General features: G+C 37.6%; 1 protein-coding gene across 7 annotated transcripts in view; it reads right to left on the bottom strand.

Annotated features, from left to right (window-relative positions):
* Nucleotides 1–557: 557 nt before the first annotated feature.
* Nucleotides 558–21,465, bottom strand: part of LOC110834283 (protein O-mannosyl-transferase TMTC1-like) — a 191,684-nt gene continuing 170,776 nt past the window's right edge. For 4 of the 7 annotated variants that reach the window (XM_087354165.1, XM_087354161.1, XM_087354166.1 and 1 more), the window contains exons 13-16: nucleotides 20,882–21,025; nucleotides 9,816–10,030; nucleotides 9,076–9,211; nucleotides 910–6,199 (exon numbers count right to left, since the gene is read on the bottom strand). In XM_087354165.1, coding sequence (XP_087210291.1) covers nucleotides 5,833–6,199; nucleotides 9,076–9,211; nucleotides 9,816–10,030; nucleotides 20,882–21,025 — 862 coding nt within the window. In that variant the 3' untranslated portion in view covers nucleotides 910–5,832. Of the gene's footprint in view, nucleotides 789–909; nucleotides 6,200–9,075; nucleotides 9,212–9,815; nucleotides 10,031–20,881; nucleotides 21,026–21,465 lie in introns of those variants that run through there. The other 3 variants (XM_087354164.1, XM_087354162.1, XM_087354163.1) reach the window with 3 other exon arrangements.

The following is a 21,465-nucleotide window of genomic DNA, read 5'->3' as shown; positions in this document are numbered from 1 at the left end:
TGCATTTACATGCAGAATGCATTAAACCCTGTGTTATATTGTATCGCGTAATATATGTCGACTTTCCCACAATGTTTTGAGTGTACAAATATTGTTCAAGGTGGTCGAATAAGTATGTAATCCTATTTAACTAGTCTGTCGTCGTCAAGAACGTCGCTCGGAGGATAAAAGAGATGTGTTGAGTATGGATGATGATTGTGAGTGGCACTTCCAGTCATGGGGATGTTTGTTTTGATATTAAACCTCTCACTCCGTTTCCTTATTAAGCCTAAAGAAAGTGAGGGTACAGTGCGAATTTTCAACGCCTCTCTGTTGTTATTAAACCAGAGATGACATTGTGTTTGACGCTAAATAAGATGACAGTGCATGAAGTACCATCTTGTTTGCATACACGTACATGCATTAAAGACGTTTACGTCAAAATACAAATGCCTCATCCAATTTGAGGTCTAATCTATCTGTTTGCTTCCTTCACAATCACTTTCAGCAAACCTCAATTTATGTTTTCTTCAACGTCATTGTCAGCCCTTAACAACGTGTGACCTATTTCTAAAACATAAAGTGTGCGAAATTTAATGTATGTCAAATCATGTCAATAACGTTTTCAGGGTATGAATACAATTTAATACACGAACCGAATAAAGGGGTTGATAAAGTGATGACGTGGCTGTCTGGTTTATATATTCTTGATGCAAATGGTTTAAATTCCCGCTTTTGAATGATTAAAATACGTTGTTTTCTTCGTTGTCTTCAGATCGAGATGAAGATCCAGTTACAGCTGTAACTACCTGTTGACATCCAACAAAAAGTTCGAAACAGTTTGTGATATGTAAAGCGATTAATTCATTCACGTAAATAATTATTACGAACGAAGCAAACATTAAGGATGGAAACAATTATATAGTAAAATACTGGAAAAGAATACATGTTTATTTATTTAAGGATCTTCGCATTAATACAACAGTGTTTGCGAAGTAAATTCAAACTGCAATTTGCTTCATATTACAGAAATTCTGTAACAATTACAGTGTACAACAATTACCAGGGGCTTTCTTTACACGGAAGCAGTGGTTTCAAAGGGCTAATTAACTTGATTGACTCGCTGACATATTTATTTTTGTTACATGTTTATATTCATTATTGTTCTTCTTGTGATCATTAATACGATTAATTTATATTACAAATTTACGATTCGTACTACTAATATGTTTCACACTATCCACTCTCTGCGGCATATTTTACATACACGACGTTTCGGGAGTTGTCTCTTCTCTCGTCTGCATATGATGATTGTCACTATACTGAGAGATATGTGTTAGAACTTGGATGGAATCCGGAACATGACCTTTAGTGATTACCGTACTACCATCTTTAAAGGTCCCGGATTGATCTACACCGTCGCTTTGTTATAAAAATTTAAAGAACTGTCAGTGCAATGACAGCCTACTATCTGCAGAGCGTAGGGTAAACTCCTGAAACTTCATGTATATCAAATACATGAGATCTGGGGTTCTCATGGCGGTGACGATGTTGATTTTGGTCATAGATATTAACACCATTTGGACTCGTAGGTAGATAACAACGATTCGGCGACTATACTGCCTCCATCTTTAGGAATGAAGATGGAGGCAGTATGTGCTTCCGAAAAGTTAGTATCTACCTACGGGTCCAAACGGCGTTACAACTCAAAACAGCAACATCAGCATTTTTCAAATATACCTCAGAAAATAGACAAAAGCAATATAATATTTATATAATTAATCATTGTGACAAAAACTTTAGAAAATCATTTGCAAATTGCAACAATTTCTGAGCTCCTTATTTAAAACTATGGTTACAAATATTTTTTATAATATGGTCCAAGAAAAAGTCATGTTGCCGAACATTCTAGAACACCCTGTAATATTGACCCATGCTATTACGTAAAGCATACTGTTATTCTACAGTAAATTTTATAAATACTGTATCAAATGACAGCCATAACAACAAGACCTTGATTTAGGAAGAATGTAGTATTTACGCTCTGTAGAGATTAAACTCCGTCTGTGCACGCATAGAAAGAATTCCTCCAAGTCCGAGGCCGTGTGTAACGTAGTTACAAGAATATCAGTCTTCTTAACAACTGTTCGTGTGCTACTTCATTGTCAGGTCTGCATTTTTATAAAAACAATGCAGAAACATATAATGACAGTACAAAAAATACAGAAAGAAATACGTAGTACATAACGAATTGTAGTTTATCACTGCGAAATTAGTTTAAATGGTTCGTATAGGAAACACATGTGAAGGAAACATTTCCTTACATCCATACCAGACAACCCATTAAAGTTTCTGCGACTTACACAACGAAGACTGCAGCCATTAAATAAAAGCAATAAATTGTCTCCAATTTTGGTGACTATATATCTTTTTTCTCTATTTTCCGTACACGATATAGTCAAAGACGTAAAATAGCACAATTCTACGTCAGAAAAGACAAACGACTAGCGCTGAGCCCTGTGTAACCTTCACCGGTTCTCATGCTTGAATAGGGAATTCTTATTATCATTCGAAGGAATTTTCTTTAATTTTGTGTAACGCAATTTCAAAGTTATAGGGAGTTCGTGACAACTCGTTTTCAATAATCATTTATAACACTACTAGCAGTAACTTATATTCCCCCATCCTTCCTTAAACAGTGATTACTATGGCTGGCATTACAGAAATCAGACATTAGCTATCTACTTTAAATGGGTCTTGAACATTTTATTAAAAGACTGCACACGTTTCTTAAAATCTGATTCAGCCAAGCTAAGAAATTTTACACACTTATGAGTATATACCATAATATTTAGACACCACACACTTATTAATGTTTGGTTCTTTAAGAAAAGGCCCCTTCTCGTTGTTCAGTCTTCAGATTGTGTGTAAGGCGGTTGGATCTGCATTCTAAAGTACTGCATATTCTAGAGAGGGAATTATAATAGGCCTATGGGCGCAGCTGTTAACTGATTCCGTCACTGTTTAATGTTGAAGAAGCATAAGCAAGATGGGAAATGCTAGGAGTATAATTTTATGGCCCTCGATACGTTGCATTACATGAGAAACATTATGGCGACAGCATGTTTGAATATGTGCCATCTACTGTAAAGTAATGTGTCGAGAAAACTTGTAGGGCCGGTGGGACCAAGTTCCGCTCTGTTTAACGCGGCACTTACAAAAGAGCCTCTGGTTTCAGTTGGCTAGAAACTGTGTGGGCCCAAAACAGGTCCAGTTGGAGGTGAAAATAAAAGTCCTTGCCTCTATCGGGAATAGAAGCCTGGCTATCCAGTCTTAGCCAGTCACTGTATCACTTAATCGTTATGAAAATGCGCAAGTTTTTTAAAACAGGAGTTTAAAATAAAAATGTAATTTAAAAAGTTCCCAATTAGGTTTAATTTATTATATCACTATTAATATTTTGTTTTTATAACTGTTGTTTTTGTATCATGTTACAGGGCATCTGTCCTTGAGTCAGGGTCAAACCTCATGACCTAGTATTTAAAAATTATACAAAATGAATTAAGTGCTATGTGGAAACCTAAAGATGTCTGTTGTTTCTGAGATGGACGTCTTTTGTAGCTCCATGCTGGAATATTTATGAGGAATGCCATCTAAATTCGTTTGAAATGATCGTAATAAGCTTCAGTTGTACCAATATTTGTCTATTGTACGTATCACCTTTGCCTTCACATTCCACTCGCGATGTATATCAACCAATAGGTATTCGTAGTTGTTGTTAATATTATTATCACCATCATCATTACTTCATTTATTATTTATTATAAAACTACCAACTTCAGTCCTGGAGATGAAAGCAGAATGTTCCTCCAAAACGTTGTACCCACCTACAAGCCTGCACAGTGTGACGACCCAGAAGAAACTCATCGACATTTTCACCGTGAGAACCTCAAATCTCATTTTCTCTGGAAACTTAGCCAATATTTTGCTTGTGGTTTGATTAACCTTACCTGTGACATAAGTAAAACTTTTCATAAATTTAAAAAACGTACGTCCATGTTACACCCAACAAGTGTTCGTCAGATTACTTCAGTTCCGTATATTTATTTCTTTTAGATCTTGCTGTCATTTCATTTAAAGTTTAAATTGGCTCGGTAAACAAACGCTGGATGGTTTCTCCATCTATAAATCATCAGACACGTCCGTAATAAACAGGAAATAGCTATGCCATTACGTGCATTTGTATGCAGATAACACAAAACCCCCTTTTGTTCCCTTCTCTCTGGACAGCACACAGTAATCACGATGGCATAATCCCCTTGAGAGCACGATTTAGAGAGAATGCTTAAATGCAAGAAAACAGAGATTTGACTTCATCTACAAAATACTGTGATGCAAGTTACTTTGAATAAATGACTCGAAGTTTCAAGGTGTTCAATATCCACTGTAGAATTCTTTGTACAATGCACGATGTCGACTGGTAAAAGGTATCGATAGGTATGGATATTCCATGCCATTCTATCAATCCGTTTACAGAAAGGTCTTCCAAATTGTCTCTTCCCTTCAGATTTTGCGACCATCTCATCTTTCCAAGCGTGCCACATGCTTAACCCATCTAGTCTTCCTTGATTTGACAATCCCAATATTATTTGATGAAGATTAAGTCTCTTGTCGCTTCATCCAAAACACGTATAATAGTGACGGGCGTATGGAAGATGATAGAGCCTCCATTTTCCGTTATAGACATAAACAAACATTTCTCTTTCGAATGCCTGAAACGTCGACATTAATTTAATAAAAATTAGATATACAAAAATAATCCAGTTTATTATACACTGATCCTCTCCCACGGGGGGCGAGCTCCTGAAAGCCAAAAAGAGAAAATACACCAGCAGCTAACGCGAGAACAATAAAAACAGTGCACATTTTACAACTTTTTTTCCAACAATTATGAAGCAAAATTTCATGTTACACGTCACCTTTTCAAAAAACGAAGTACTTCTGTTTTTATTCGGGTGCTGCTTGGTGAATTTGAGTGGATTCTATGACTTAAGTGAACCTTATTTTACACGCCATCTCGTTTATTCAGCCCAGCTCTCCACGTCATTAACAAGGTTAATCAACATTTTGTTATAATTGATTTTATGCCATAAAATATCTAGTACTGTATTATTAGTAAAATTATTTTCTTCTCCTTTTAATCTAATCAGCTTTACTTATTAGAATTATTATTACAAAGACATTAACGTATTCAGTAACAACTTTCCTTTTTGTATCAATGTCGTCTACACTTACGTAATGTTCCGATAATCTCCTTGTTGTTACGGTTCTAAATTTTTTATTGTGTTCCTCCTATGCTGTATCTGTAATTAGCCTTCTGGCACTTAATGCAGAACACTAATAATAAAGAATTGAACTAAATGACTATCTGTGGTTCTACATCCCTTAATTGGCCGTGGCCTCACCCCACATGGTAGGTCACTTGATCTGTTCTACACATTTCGTGGGTCTTCTTGGACGAGTGATCAGCCCGTCGGAAGGAAATTGTACTTTACTACACACAATTCATCCAATCGTTATCACAGATAATAATAATTTTACCTTCCACTTTTATCAACTAAAACAAAATTAAAAAGTACAAATTAAATTAGAAAATAAACCTATTAGAATAACGGAAATTTTTTATAATATTACACATGGACAGTGCGTTTTCATAAATCACGTAGTTTCACTCTCAGAAAGACAATTAGTATATTTAGTACAAATAAGAAACTTCTTAGCACAGTAATCACTCTGTACGATTATTGAGCGGAATCATTTAACTTACCGTTAAAGTTTCATTGACCACATTAGCTACTTCAGAGTCTCAAGCAGATTTTGAACTAGAAGAGGAGGAGGTCGAGGTTCTACTTTTATATTTCTTGTTGCGGTCTGAGATTTGGGACTCCTGGAGGAAGACCTTCGACCTCTGCTCCTGCTATTGTCAACAGTTCCTCCGCACCTTGTCTGACGAGACTTGTTCGAGTCCTGTTCCCTGTGACCAGCCATACTGGGCACCCCTGGACCACTGATTGACACTCCCCGTAACTCGTTCTTGTTCTGACACAAAAGCTTCTTCTGATGCTGTGACATCGGTTCCGACCCCAGGTTCAAACTGGCGTAGTAATTGCTTCCAATGTTTGTCATGATCCCGCCAAACGGAATATTTGCATAACGATTTCTGTAAGAAACAGCGAGAACATTATCAGGTGGACTAATAAGCGTTTATAGTAAGAGCTCCTTGTATACACGTCGTTTAACAGAGTTCTCAATATCCAAAAATTGTAATATTGCTAACTCGCCTATTAACTCGTTAATATCATATTAAAGAAATTTAAGTTCTTGTAATCAGAGTTGGAAATATTAAAATGTACACTATTTATATTTTGTAAACTTCTACCAGATGCCAACAGGTACACACTTCTTTGTACATTTCTGATTATCACTTTATATTATTTTTAATTAACTCTATACGTTCATTCAACTGTTACGAAATACGCAACCATCAAGTGTATGAAAGTAGTGGTTAGAACTAAGACCTCATTCTTGGCCTAGAAAATAAATAACATTTTAGATTTTTACGATTTATTCAGCACCTTTTTGGAAAATTCTGTAACAGTATATTAAAATAACTTAAGTCATCTTATTCCATTTCCTTTACAATGTATATAATATTCCCGTCTTTCGACGCCATTTGATGAATGCGGTTGTTAGAGAACATTTGGTTATGTAACAACTTTCTTTCGTGCCTATGTGCTGATATTAATAAAAACAGAAGAAGCCTCGACCTGCGTAGACTCAATACGGCAGAATTTCGAACCGAATTCTTACTGCATATAAGTCTACTGTATTACTGGTGTTGGGAGAATTGCTGGTGGTTTCGCTGTAAAATCACCTTCAGTGGACGTTTTTGTATTGTTTGTCATAAATCACCATGTACAGTACTTAATACAGCCCAATTCCTTAACTTAACTAAACCTTTAAAGTGCCAAGGCGACCGACAAACTGGTTTTTGACAAGAAGAAAGTGGTCCCGATGTGCGAGTTCACATTTAATCCATTTCAAGTACAAACAAGAACACTGACAATTGCACGGTGCGTGGGATGGTTTGCGGGGCGTCCGGCGTGACGTTCCGAGTTGCCAATTTAAACCAATTTTCCGAGCTTTAAAAACGATAGCACTACACGCTACGACCATTATATCTGCATCAATAATTGACAACATTTAGCAGTCCATCGAATGAGCTCGATGTCTGACCCTCTTCACTCAAAATACGATACGGTTTTTAACGAACAGCTGAATAAAAGAGAAAGCAGATGGGTTTTGTCACGAACAGTTGAAGAAAAGAGAAAGCAGATGGGTTTTTTCACGAACAAATCGTGATAACAGAAGGTCAGTCTTCGTTCACCGCTCATTATCAACGTTGTCCTAATACGCTTCGATTTTTAGTCTAAAGCGCTAATTTCAAATTACAAAAACAGCTACGCGTGAACAGGAATTACACGATATAGAGTTATCAGCCGGTTTCTGGGTAAAACATCTACTGGCATGACGTACCAAGAAAACGTAGCCCATTCCGGACAGCACCACAGCGAGACGTAACACCTGTCACCGTCGAATATTTGTGGCGCCGAAAAAGGTAAGCCCATTGCTGAATGTAACCTGCAGAGCAGTTAATGACGATCACGAACAGAGTCCAGCATACCTTCGTTCTAAACACTATGGCACGGCTACAATAAATGAAACGATGGGAATCAATCTTGGGATTCTCGTCTCGTTTAGCTTTCAGGATTGTGGCCTATAAAATGTTGCAGTTCAGCATTATTTGAGTCAAATTATTAACCTTCGTTGTCCTTAAATCTCGTCTTGCGCGCAATCCAGCTTGTAATGCGTCACACCAGCATATTGTTAGCAGTCACCCACGGACTGTGCTGAAGCGTCGTGTGAAAATTAACTGATATGTTACTGTTTCCGTCTTTATACACGAGGTTAACCGCGGAATTAAAATCCAACCAACGACCGGGTAGTACGGAGATTCAAATCGCCTTTTCCTGTACGACCCAGGTTAAAGTTTACAAAACCAAAAACTGAGTAACATTACATTTTAATGTTTTGTCTTAATCTTTTCAAAAACTTCCAATCAAGCTAAAAGGAACTCGGGCCAGTGAGGTAATTTTAATTAAATATACCTTTACTCTTAGGCAGAAGATCATGACATTTTTCTTACTTACTTATGGACGAGTAATTGTTATCATTCATAATTAAAACAAAAGAGCGAATGAAACAGGAAACATAATCAAAGTAATTAAATAAAGAGGAAATAATTCATGGGAGAACGACAGACAGACAGATAGGAGGGCTAGAGGAGAGCTATAAGAGAAATTTTAAGCTAAATTAACAAAAATTGCAAAGGAAATTTGATCAAAGATAAAAGAACATCTTAAGTATTGACTTATAATAAAATATGAACTGTAACAGGATAGAGCTTCTCATACTAACGACGTTTCATAAAGGTACTCTTTCATTACAGGCAGCCTGTGTGAATGCAGTTTGAGCAAACAGATGTTTCTCTCGACACCTGAACATATATAACATACCTCGCAGTACTGTGTAAATATTTCGGGTGCAACGAGGACATGCAATTTGATAAATGTCATGCGTCACATATCAAACACATTAAAATACGAGAAATATGCAACGCCGAATATTTCAATGCAAGCAATTCCTTTAAAATGCGATATTATTGTCATACAAACACGCGATTCTACAATACAATACAAGTCTTTTGTATCTTAATATCTTATCTAAAGTATCGTTTATATTATATTTACTCCAAAAGCAGCCAAGTGCCAGTTCAGAGATGGAGCCCCTGTCTTAGGACGGAGGGTATGATATTGTGCTGCTTCGTCAGGGCTATAGCACAGCTTGTGGAGCGGTTCATGGACGAGAATGTAAATCATTCTGCGACAAAGTATTTGTTATGTTTTTTATCCTGAAGGAAAGAAAACGAAGGACTATTGTCATCATAACGAATAATATGGGCTATAATTTTCCTACCTGGATATTAACTGGTGAATTCTAGTATATTGTCCCTTTGCTCGAAGGACTTTAGCAGCCCCAAGCAAGGATTCCGTATGAGTTGGGGTTATCCGCAGCGCTTTGTTATAATAGAATGATGCCTCCCATTTATTACCTGCAAAACAAACATTTATTTTTATACAAAATTCGCCAAAAGTTTCAGGTCTCAGAGATTAAATAACTCAGTACAAAATACGTCTCAAAACTTAAAAACAAGTTATCGTAAACATCTCAATATCCTATCATTGTATTTGGATTTCCTCCAGCCTGGAAGCAACGCCTTCTAGCGAGTCTAGGCCTAAGAAACACTCAGAGATGGCAGTGTGTTCACTAAATTACGACGATGGGATACCTGTCATTCAATTACATTTAAAAAGTAAAAACAGGCCTGATTAATTGTCCGTCCGTCAACTCTTCAATCAAAAGGAAAAACAGTTTTCCGAAAATGGCTGTCTGCTGGGACGTTGCGCCATGTAGTCTGGTAGAAATTTACCAGCATTTCAGAGGTCCTCACTGCTTCCTCAACGTCCTGATGATGGAGGCAGTAAGGACCTCTGAGACGCAGGGAAATTTCTATCAGAGTGCAGGGGTCAACATCCCAGAAGACAGAACCTGAAATCTCACAAAATAGTTTTCCACTCTCATTTCACTAAATACTAGTAGGAATTGCCTACACTTCTTTAGGTTATGTGGTGCCGAAGAGGTGTATCGGGGCTTACCTTGGCGGTGCAACCAGGCGGCTAGCTCAGCCAGGTGGTCCGGGCTGTTGGGTTGCAGGCGCGCCACGTGACGCAAGAGACGCCCCACGGCGGAGCCACGTCCCTCCTGACCCTGGTACAGCCGCGCTAACAGCAGGTAGGCCGGGACGTAAGCGGCGTCCAGACGCACACAGCGCTCCAGCATGCGGGCGGCATCCTCGGTGCGGTTCACTTTACTGTAGGACAAGACACTCGCGGTCACTCCTCGTACTTTGGACACTGGGGTAATCACGATACAGACGTTCAAATCTCGTCTTACTCTGCAGAGACGCTGTCACTTCTAAGTCATTTGAAGAGAATCACTTACCATGCACAATTCGTAACAACCATGCTCCACATAAGGAAGCAACTCGGCATTACTTAAGGACGGCCATACTCATTCTCGAGACACACAAACAGCCACGTAATAAGAACAACACTGGATTCAAAAAATCCTCATGCTGTAGACATTTGTGTCTTCTCCCTACGGTCACTCAGCCGTTTATCCTCATAAGTCCAGTGTCTATTCTGCTCGTGCAGGTATTTTTCTGTACTAGTCGCTCATCCAACTTATCGCGTCATAAAATTCTACTACATCATCGCGCTAATGGTAGAGGCAGAAAGGACCTCTGAAACGTCGGTAAGCTTCTACCAGAGTACACGGCTCAACATCCGAGAAGATAGCCATCTTCGTAATTCGTGTTCTTTCCTTGAACTGAGAGTGTTTTTGAGATGTTTTCTTTAAATTTAAAAAAAAAAAATACAATTTCAAGAACGGAACAGAATAAGCTGAAATATTTAAAACATGTGTCATGGCACGAAGTATTCCTATAACATTCTTTACGCTATATATTTTGTACCAATGCAATTAAAGTCAGTAGTTTTATAAATATATCACAAACCATGCGAAAGTAATTTTAAAAAAAGGGGTTAAATTGCGGTCTTCAAATTTATTTTTGTTTCAGTAAACAACACTGTATTTTTTCAATTCTAAAACATTACATCCTATTCATTGTCAGGAATTAAATTTGTTTTCGTACGCTTTCCTGTTAAGCACTAACATTTATTACCCTAATACTTTATCAGTTTTTGTATTCAAGAATATGTACGGAAAGCAAAAATCAAGTTAAACTGACTGCCGTTTTAGGCTTGCAAACAAAAACATTCAGTGCATCATCGTGAAACACTGCACGTTATACGTCAAATTATCACTGGCCTACTTTATACTTCAAATTATACACACCCATCAGTGAGAAAAGGGTTACTTCGGCTCATTTAGTGTTTACATCAAGTAGGTATTTGTTCAAAATTACGCTTTATTACCCCAAATGGTCGTTGGTTATTAACCGACCACTAGCGTCGGGGACTTCACACTAGGTGGTGCAGATATAAACAGTTTTTGCATTCCGTCTATTCAAATGGAATATTCTAGTATAGAGAATGAATGAATTAAGAGACGATTTAGTCACATAATAAAACATGGAAGATGATTGGCAGCACATACTAATATACCTATTCTTCCTACACCTATTTAGCGAAAGTTGTCAACGTAAAATATAATAAAAATTCTTCGCCTCTAACAGGCTACATCTCATTCTGCGTTATAAACTGACAGACGGACTCTAATCTCCATATAAGGCGTTCCGGTTTAGACGTAAGCCAATGACTATAATATTATTAGCTTTGTACTGCAACACGTTACAATTACAAAGGATTCTGTGTGTACGAAGCTCGTTATTTCCACTTGCTGCACTGAATACGCTAATTATTCAGAGTCCATTGTATGCAATGCAGGCCTACCAGTTAGCTGTAACACGCACAGGAAATACAAAGCATATCTATTGGTTATTTTACTATTCTAATTCATAACGTTAAGGACACTATTTATATAATCCGGTTTCATAATACAGGTCAGATGGCAATGTCACGTGACATGGTGTTTAGGTTCTTCACGCCAGCTTCGGCTTTAGAGGGTCTCTTGTATCACAAATTTTTCTTATAATTTCTGCCACAAAAGTTCAACATAAGATGAACAGACAAAACAAATAAAAGCATATATCTGTAACTAAAACAAATGAATGCAAGGACCATACAGACGATTGAAGATTCGAAAAGAACGCACACTATTTGATTTCACTCCTTTATTCCTTCATTGATAAAGCATTCTTGAGGCCCAAACATGAGGGAAATATTTGTATTTAATGACTGAAGAATATTAATTTAAAAACTTACAAACAACGGCATTTAGAATTATCTAGGTAAACATAATTTAACACAGACTGGCATTCTAATTACAACGTTGTCACATTGTCTAATCCGACACAAAGTGTTCACTCAATGTTTATTAATTTCAACAACAGCACAGATGATGTCAGAAGTACAGTCGTACTGTTTGTTGTTCACAGATTCTCAGCTGTTTTGTTAAGTGAAAGACTACTTCCTAAACTACTACCTTGCTAGTGCATGAATTATCGTAATATAATATATTGTGATGACGAGAGCTGGGCTCTGACAATGCGAAACATCGCCTTGGAAGTCAGCACAAGGCACATCTGAGCGGCTCTAAATGGGACAGTCAACCGTGGGCAATCCAAAGCTACACACAATATATCCCTCGGCAGTTTAGACGCAGCTGCGTACTGCCCGTTTTCCCTTTGTGTCACTACCAAGTTGTAAAGGCGTGTACCAAAGTCATTCTGCAGATCTGTGCAGCCACCGTCGATACGAGACTTTGCTCTGCCTTCCTGCTGACAGAAACGCAAACTGTCCGCGACTTAAAGTTATAGAAATAACTAATTCTTATTGACGGTTCTGGCGTAGGATATGTCTGCCCGCGTGTGTTGCGCTGTGCTGTGTTAGAAGCCTGACATTGATCGTGGTCTACGATATAATGTTGTTCAGCCCAACCCAAGGTTTCCGACAGAATTTTTCATGTTCGATTTGTGTATTATATGAAGTTAAAATGCGAAATAAAAATAAACGTTTTAGATTGTGTTCTAGGCTTCGACGCACTGCGATCTTGCAGGTGTTAACTAACGCTTCCGAGGAACATACCTCCTCCATCTTCAGGATTGTAAATGTAGGAAATGTGCACCTGACCGAAGAAATCGCAGGTGTCACAGTCCTGCCAATACTAGGTTACGTAATCAAATAATTATTTCGTCTCTGTGTCCTATCCTACTCACGTATATGCTTCGTTTTTTTATGACCAAAAATTTGCTAGACAACTTTGCTCAAAATCTTCAATGTAAGAACACCTGGTTCCAATTCTCATTCAACAGATATTTCATACAGCACAACTCTTCTCGAGAAGCTAATAATCGCTCAGCCAATTAAAAATTCACTACCTTCTATGAAACCCGCAGAATCATTGTCTGTCATGCTACAGTCCCCATCCATCTTACATATCTCTGATTTGTTCACATAGTAATACTTACTGGACAGTACATATTATGAATGTACTTGCCATGTAATTTTCTCTATCCTCATTTTACAGCCTTAACTTACGAGTAATTAATACAATTATTATTGACCAAAACTACGCATAACGACACATAAGCCATTTTTGCTCGAAATCTACGTGGTTCATAAAAAGTAAACTGAATTTCCATTTCATGACCGGCTGTAGTGGCATCCCGTTTCGTTACACAGTGTAATAAAACAGACCCCCTCCAACATTTCCCTGGGCCCTTGTATCAAAGCACCACCTCCTGTCCCCTAACCCCCAGTTCTTTTAATAACCAGCGTCCCGCTTTAGCCTGCCTGTGATGATAATGGTGGTGGTGAAAATCATCACTAGGCTGACAAAAGCGTTGATGTTAGGGATTGCTCTGTACTAAAACACTTCAAAATATTTGTGTGGATATTTATGAAAAATAATAAATCTTCACCCCGTCTCTATGTACTCAAACATTTTGCAAAGCAAATAAAAAAAACGCCCACTGCATTGTGCAGTCTGAAATACTTACAGAAGATACATTTTGATAAGAGTTTTTAACTGAGGAAAATAGGTGTTTCGTCGATGTAACGCGGGTATAATCGTGGCCTACACGAATTTCTGAAAGCATGTTTCAGTATCAGTAACATACACGACTATGTACCGACCTTCTTTTGTTTCATATTCCGAGCGATCAGAAGACATCCGAAAAAGGAATAAGAAGTAATCATAATCCACTGACAACTAACTCTTCCGCTTTAAATGTTTTCTCAACTGTTAGCTATTTCTGTGATTCTTTTATTCTAAAGAAACAACGTTCTATCTTCTGCTTGTGTAACAATTCTACAGAACAACCAAAAAGTATGTGAATTGTGACGAAAAACAAAGAGTTGTTATAAACGCTATCGTAAAAGATATAATTGGAATAAATCCGCCATATTCATAGACAAATCGCATCTTTCTTAAAAGGGCAGGTCATCGGAACAGTTCTCGATAGCCCACCGTAAATACACACGGATTATCCAACTCCAAGACACGGTATCTTTGTTGATAAATGAACAGTTACTTAACTGTTTAAGAAATGTCTCCACCCGAAGGTTCATAAAACCTCAGCACTGACCCTATCTTAGAACAGTTGAATCAGATCCACAATTTCAGGTACTATGTTTTTAGATCCATACTTACATATTTCGTCCTCTAAACCTAGGACACATAAATCACGAAGTTCGTCAATATGTAATTTACACAGTTCTTTGTGGCTTCATCCCTCTTAGTCAAAATTATCTTCACCAGGACATTGTTCTCACAAACCATTTAATATTATTTCCTTAGTGTGGTGGGAAAACTTTCAAAATATACAAAATCACAGATGCAAATTTAACTAGTATACGTTTTATGTAATTTCAATTTTTAGAAAGTTTTCAAGGATCACGGACCATAAAATAGACAAAACATGATGTTCTTTCTTGTTGGGAAATACATCTACTCTCTCGCTTAGTGGTAATGCTGCCTTTACATCTCTAAAGCAGGGACAATTACATTTATGTGCTTCTATCCCATTTCACCCCAAAATTCATGATGTGGTAACACTGCTGATTGTCACCGTGACGCCATTCCATCACAGAGTACGTGAACACAAAGCCGCAAAACGAGAATTTGATAGAGAATATTATTACAGGTATATCACGGTTTCGGAATGGCAAAGCAAGAATGAACCTCTGCATTGTGTGGATCGTTTCAGCTACTATGAACTTGGTAGATTGTGCAGCTGTGGCCGACGGCATTAAATGAGAGTTGGGATTCCCCCACCTACCCCCCTCCCCTTTCACACTTTCACCAACCTACCGCCGAGACGCCTACTCTCCTTGTAATGTTCGTGGCAAGGGAATAAATGTATAGTATCTGGAGTAATTAATGTAGAGATGTACCCAATAAACACAGGGTTTCCTTTCCTCTAGCACAGAATAAGGCACTTTCTCACGAAATTATTATCACTTGTTCAGGTGTTAATTTCACAACCGAACTGAATTTGTGCAGTGTCACTAAAACTCGATATTATCCAGTGGTGTAAGTTTGGAATCAAGATCAGGTGTTTCGGTAATATCTTCAACAGCAGAATATAAGTCCTCGTTGAAGGCACTACTTCACTGGTCACTGTATTTAGTTAATTAGTCAGTTAATTACGCTATTATTTACCCAACTACACGGTTGTATTGTTATTTACTTATTATAACTTATAACAGAGGTTATCAACCCGAGGTCCACCGATCTTTTTGTGTGGCCAACTTACACTTTTGTAATACTGCATCACACTATACAATAAAAATACTAGTGAGCCTTAAATGAAATATTTAATTTTATTTAATTCGTAACATAATAAATTAACTAATCTGTTAAAGAAAACTATTAGTGTGACCCAGCTATCAATAATAAATAGTTGAAGTAAATTTTTAATACACTGCCAAAAATTATTAACAAATTATTGTCATGGAAGTGGTCCTGGGTCTTCAAAAGGGTGACAGCAAATATCCTCCTACAAGGAACGTGTTTTAAATTATTCAGTACTCTTCAACAAAGCCATGACTCAATGATTCTTGACACCCGGTTCCATTTCTACAATCGGAAGAGATCCTCTCGACTACAAATTCAAAATAAATTTGAATAACACTCACTTGTTTCGTATGACTGTAAATTGTGTAGATCGTACGCCAGTCTACAATTCAATAACAATTACAGATGTCTCTCAAGCTTCCAATTACAAAATTAAATTGATGATCACTTCTGCTATTATCCCTTACACCCTCAATACGTCTAATTCGCAGATTGGTTAGTAAAGCATAATTCTACTGCATGAAGTTAATGGTCGGACCGCTCTTCTGTTGCGAACCCCTGGTTACGTTCTTGTGAGAAAGCAATTTGTTGTTTCTCTGGAGTCTACGAACCCAACGTGTGTGTGTTCGTGGACACGAAACAGAAAGAAATCCGAGGTTAGATTTCTGGAACTTGAGTAAGATGGAAAAGATATAAGATGGCTTAAATAAACACAGAAAGGCGCTGAACTGAATGGTTTGTATTTCTCAAACAATATAAACCTATTTGACAGATAGCAAATTGTGACGTATTTTCATATTCATTATTTTCCACCAGAGATAGAATTTATTATTTGCCCCACATTACTGTACAATTCAGTAATTATAATTAATTATGCATCGCAGATTTCTCCTTAAAAATAATCAACTTAGTCTCCGTAAAATTTTTAAAAGATATTAGCAACAGATACTGCAGAGATACATTACATTTTTAATAAAACCAATTAGAAAAGTCATTAATTAAAAATTCTCTTATTCTCTCAGATCAATGTACTGAATTGCTAACTAGCTTAGTTTAAAAATGTACATAACATCAGAAACTCCATTACAATTATAATTGAGGAACAGGTCTATGTACTAACAAGATAAAAACATACGAAAAGCTGATTCGTGCATTTGTGAATCTAATGCTTTCGCAGACATGAAATCTTTGTCACAAAATTTAACAGGTGATTTATAATCGTTGATATTCCGGCATGGCACAATCCAAACATATCCTTAATAAGCAACGACGTATTCTCGGAAGATCAGCGGCGTTTTAATCCAACGTTCGGAAGACCGTTTCTGCCTCTACCGTCAGGGCAGATATTAAGGCTTATCGCATTCATTCGGTGTGAAAGATTCGACTCTAAAGATATCCAGAGAATTATAGCAATGCTAAATTAATGGATCCATTGACTCATCACTTTTTTACCTATCGATTTAATCCAATAGTTATCCTCCCATATATTGACATCAACATATTCTGATGTTTATATCACATTCACGTCTAGAACAGCTGCACTACTAATTTAATTCTTAACTGATTCCATTTCGCGGAAAGTTGTTTTAGCATTATTCTCAGAAAATTCTGTGTTCCAGGTTTTCCACTGAATTCGGGTATTATTACAAAAGCCAGATTTTGTTACAGAATCGCCCACGCGTGTTACATTACCCCGCCCATCGCGTCTTCCTTGATTTTAACATCCTAACAATGTTCGATGAACATCTTTACCGTCGCACCACTTAAAATCATTCTGCAATCTAATCAAACTACGCGTTCTGTAACTTTCGCTTTGTGAAACAAACCACTGGACAATCCACGGCTCTCTGTGCACAGCTCAACGTTACAGACTCCAGTTTCTACCTCCCTTTCTCTAGCCATCCATCCAGCTAGCAATTTACGTCCACCTTTCTCTCCGAATGTCTGTCTGTCTCTCTCGGTGTTGTTTCCAGTATCGCTGTTCAGTGGACACATCAGTTGCGTTAATCACATCAGTGACCAGCTAATTTTGTAGCCAGTTCAGCTGTGAAACAAAACTATAGTAATTTGGGAAGTCCTTAATCAACCTGAGTATAGTCAGAACGTTTATCATTTATTTGTACTCTCAGGTTAAGTATTGGCAGTACAAATATATTGCTGCAAATTAACTGATTATATTTACGTATTTATTATAAATTCGAGTGTTAGTTAAACATATACAGGCCTAAATAAATATTTTTATAATGCTACATTTAATTCGTGGTTTATATTAATTTGTGTCATGCTCAGAGTATAAATTATTTTATTTATAATCGCATTTAAGTGAATGACTACGCTTTGAAACAAGCTTGGATATATTTACTTGGAGGTTAAAATAAAATATAAATACGTCTTTAGAAGATAATTTCTCCGTCTTCAAATTTAAGAAGACGTTCGGTTCATTGTAGGCGTTCGAGTAAATAAAACATTTATTCATATGTCTCAGGATAGTGACCAGCGGCGGGCCCTTGCGAACAGAATAATAAGCCTTCAGGTTCAATAGAAGAGACAATAGTCTTACTTTTTTCTTGTTCGTCCCTTCACACAGTTCACTGTCAATTCACTAGAACAGCATGTTTCGGTCCAGTGTGGCCATCATCAGGTTCAATTCCCTGACATTGCCATTGCACTGCTACACTACAGACTAGCAGCTGACCAGCTGAGCTACTGTTAACTTCTCAGAAAGGATTCTGCTCTATAGCGATAATAGCTAGAGATGGCATTGATTAGTTTGGAGAGAACACGTGACAGGACAATGATGACGCCACGCTAATGAAACACCAGGCAACTTCATGTTTAAAGGCAATTAAAAGACCTAATTAAGAATGAGATTCAGTTATACTCTACAACAGTACGATAGCTTGCGCAGGAAAACGAGGTGTCGTCAGTATAATAAACTGTCCAGTGCACAAACTAGCAATTTAACCAGCCAACCAGTAGGTATTCTTCACTGGTATCATTACTTCCGCTACCCATGCGATTAGTTTATGACTTTGCCTTTTCGTAGGCAACTGCTCGTGCTTCTAGCTGGTCATGCTGATGGCCAAAAGCGATGCTTTGTACTCCGCCTTCCACTTCACAATAACGAAGTGTGTGTAATCAAACTTTGCAGTTGTGCCTGCTACAGCGCTCGCTTTGATGTGGTAATGTATCAGCAGCCATGCGCAAGGCCAAGGAGCAAATAGCATATACACGTTACATATTTTTGTGTTTTTTTTTCATAGTCTCTGGACTAGAGGTGATATCCTTTGGTCAAAACAGGCTTTAGGAGGGGAGGGAACATCATTATGTGGAGTACAGACCTTTATGTGAATGTAACAGTCGTTACCGTGTTCACAAGAGTCCGCCACCAGTCTCTTACCTCTGCCAGAGCCAAGTCCAGACCCCCACTCTGTTAAAGATCCATATTAACATTACTCTCACATGTACGTTTAGTTTTTATTCGCGAATGGTCTCCTCCCATCAGGCTTTCAAATCACAATTTTCTTCTCATTTCTTATCTCCCCCATGCATACTAACGCACCGCTCAGCACATTCCTCTTGATTTGAATATCTTAATTATGAATAATTCACATGTAATTTTTTACCATAATGAATGTGTATCAATGATTTAAAATTTGGAGCAGAGAAATACAAAGTTGTAGATTGATAACGTGAAGGAGGTAGACCACTTGAGAGATAGAGTGGTTGAGGGAAGAATAATATTAAAATTAATATTAAAGGCGTAATGTGTAAGGGAGTGAACTCCCCCTAACTCAGGATATGGTCCATAGGCAGGAACTTATGAACACGAAAATAAAAATCAGGGATCCATAAAATTGTTAAAAACGTCAAGTGAACGATCCAGCTGTTCCTGCCTCACAATTGGTATATAATATCGACGATAAACACACACGGACTCGGCAATAGGATTTCGAAGATGGTCATCCAACCTTTAGAAAACATGTCATGCAGAAAGTGGGTTTTGCAATGGAACTTGCCTTCAAAATCAAAAATGCTTAAATAAATTATAGTCTGCATATTCATAAGAGCGCATGAGGGTTCTCAGCGAAAAGGTGTTGTCTATTGCTTTCACACTCCATGATTACAAATCACTTATGCTTAAAGTGGATTTATGTTTACAGATAGGGAGAAGAAATCCATTTATAATCAATTAAAACAGTAAATATCTTACATACAATATCATATAACTTCAGTAATGGCTTCCCATTTAATATTTTGTCTGTTAAATATAAATTTCATACGGAAAGTCTGTGCAGGCCTATTATTCATTCTTTGCTTATTGAAACAATTTGAAACGCCCTAGTTGTGTTACCAGGTACTTCTGAAACGACAAGTAACGTAAGAGGACTAATACTGATACAAGGTAATCATGCAGTGAAGATAGACCAATTAGCTATAGTTTCACTAATTGATAGATGAAACCTCAGCAAACTCGCGAGGGCCAGATATTAAACACGATACGACTTAAAGCCTCGCTTCAATTAGTGACCGGCAAGTTAGCTCAGCGTTATCCACAATTTGGAGGCACGTATAAGTGAATATGTAAGTCAATTGTTCTCAGTTGGGATTTTATATTATTCTAAAGACGGTGGCTTCATTACTCATAACTTATCGTCGTATGTCTAGAACACATACGAAAAAAAAACAGCTCAGTATGACAATAACACAGGAACCCGAGGTATGTTTACGGATCGGTCGAAACATTGAAACAATGACGACCGTGTGTTACTGATGATGCACGTTTTGTGTGGACATGGACTGTAACAATTGCTGAAGTTTTGGTGTAGACTAATAATCATATCCGGGATAACCAAAGAATCAGTTCTGATAAAACTGCATATAAAATAAAAATCACATATGGAAAGAAATGGTAAATACATGACTTACGGCGCAACCAAAAATTGTTTGTTCCTGTTAAATCAATAAACGTGTGCCGATAACGCAGAAGAATAAGATAGAGTCATGTCTAACTGATGTGGTTATTTTGTCAGAATTATAAAGTATAGTATATATATTATTTTTAATTACATTTTGAACTCCACCGTTTGAAATAGCTTAGTGAATACAGGCTCCTAAACTATTGTAATCATAACAGACTGTTGCCCAAACCTGCGCACACTGAAATACTACTAAGTTTAACCATTACACTGACGAAATTTAATATTAGCTACACACATCAATGGATATACTGTGTTAGGAAGTTGTACACAAACCCTTGAAGAATGAAACAGTCACTCACCGGTACACTTGCCCCAGGTTGTAGTGCGCGTTAACGTGGTTGGGGGAGTATCGGATGGCGGCCAGGAAGTGGCTCTCAGCCTCCTCAGTTCCCGTCATGAGTGTGCCCAGGTTGTTGTGGGCACTTGCGTAAGTTGGCCACAGTCTGCCGAATAATCACAAAGAACACATTTAACTATAAGATATTTTTGAGGTTCTCACGGAGGTGAAGATGTAGGTTGGTGGTGGTCTTCTTGGATTGTAACGAAATGCAGACTTATTGGTGGTTACCAACTTTCAGAGAATGGTTGTCTTCTGTATTGTAGTACCTCGTACTGTAAAAGAGGTTTACTAACGTTTCAGATGTCCTTCTTGCCTCCAACATCAGGACGATGACGTACTCATCGCCCTGATGATGGAGTCAGGAAGGACGTCTGAAACGTTGGTAAACGTTTACCAGATTACACGGCGCTACAACCCAGAAGAAAGCCATACTATTCGCACTCAACGCTGTGTAAACCCAAAATCCTACCAACTGCATACAAATTACACGAAGTCACAAAGCGGAACACCATGCACGACAAAACAATAGAGCGGGTTAAAAGT

Source organism: Zootermopsis nevadensis, unplaced genomic scaffold, assembly GCF_977971745.1.
Source record: "Zootermopsis nevadensis isolate Lab colony 2312 unplaced genomic scaffold, Znev_1.0 Znev_ptg000022l, whole genome shotgun sequence".
Taxonomy (NCBI): Eukaryota; Metazoa; Arthropoda; class Insecta; order Blattodea; family Termopsidae; genus Zootermopsis; species Zootermopsis nevadensis.
This window is presented reverse-complemented; position numbering and strand designations above follow the sequence as displayed.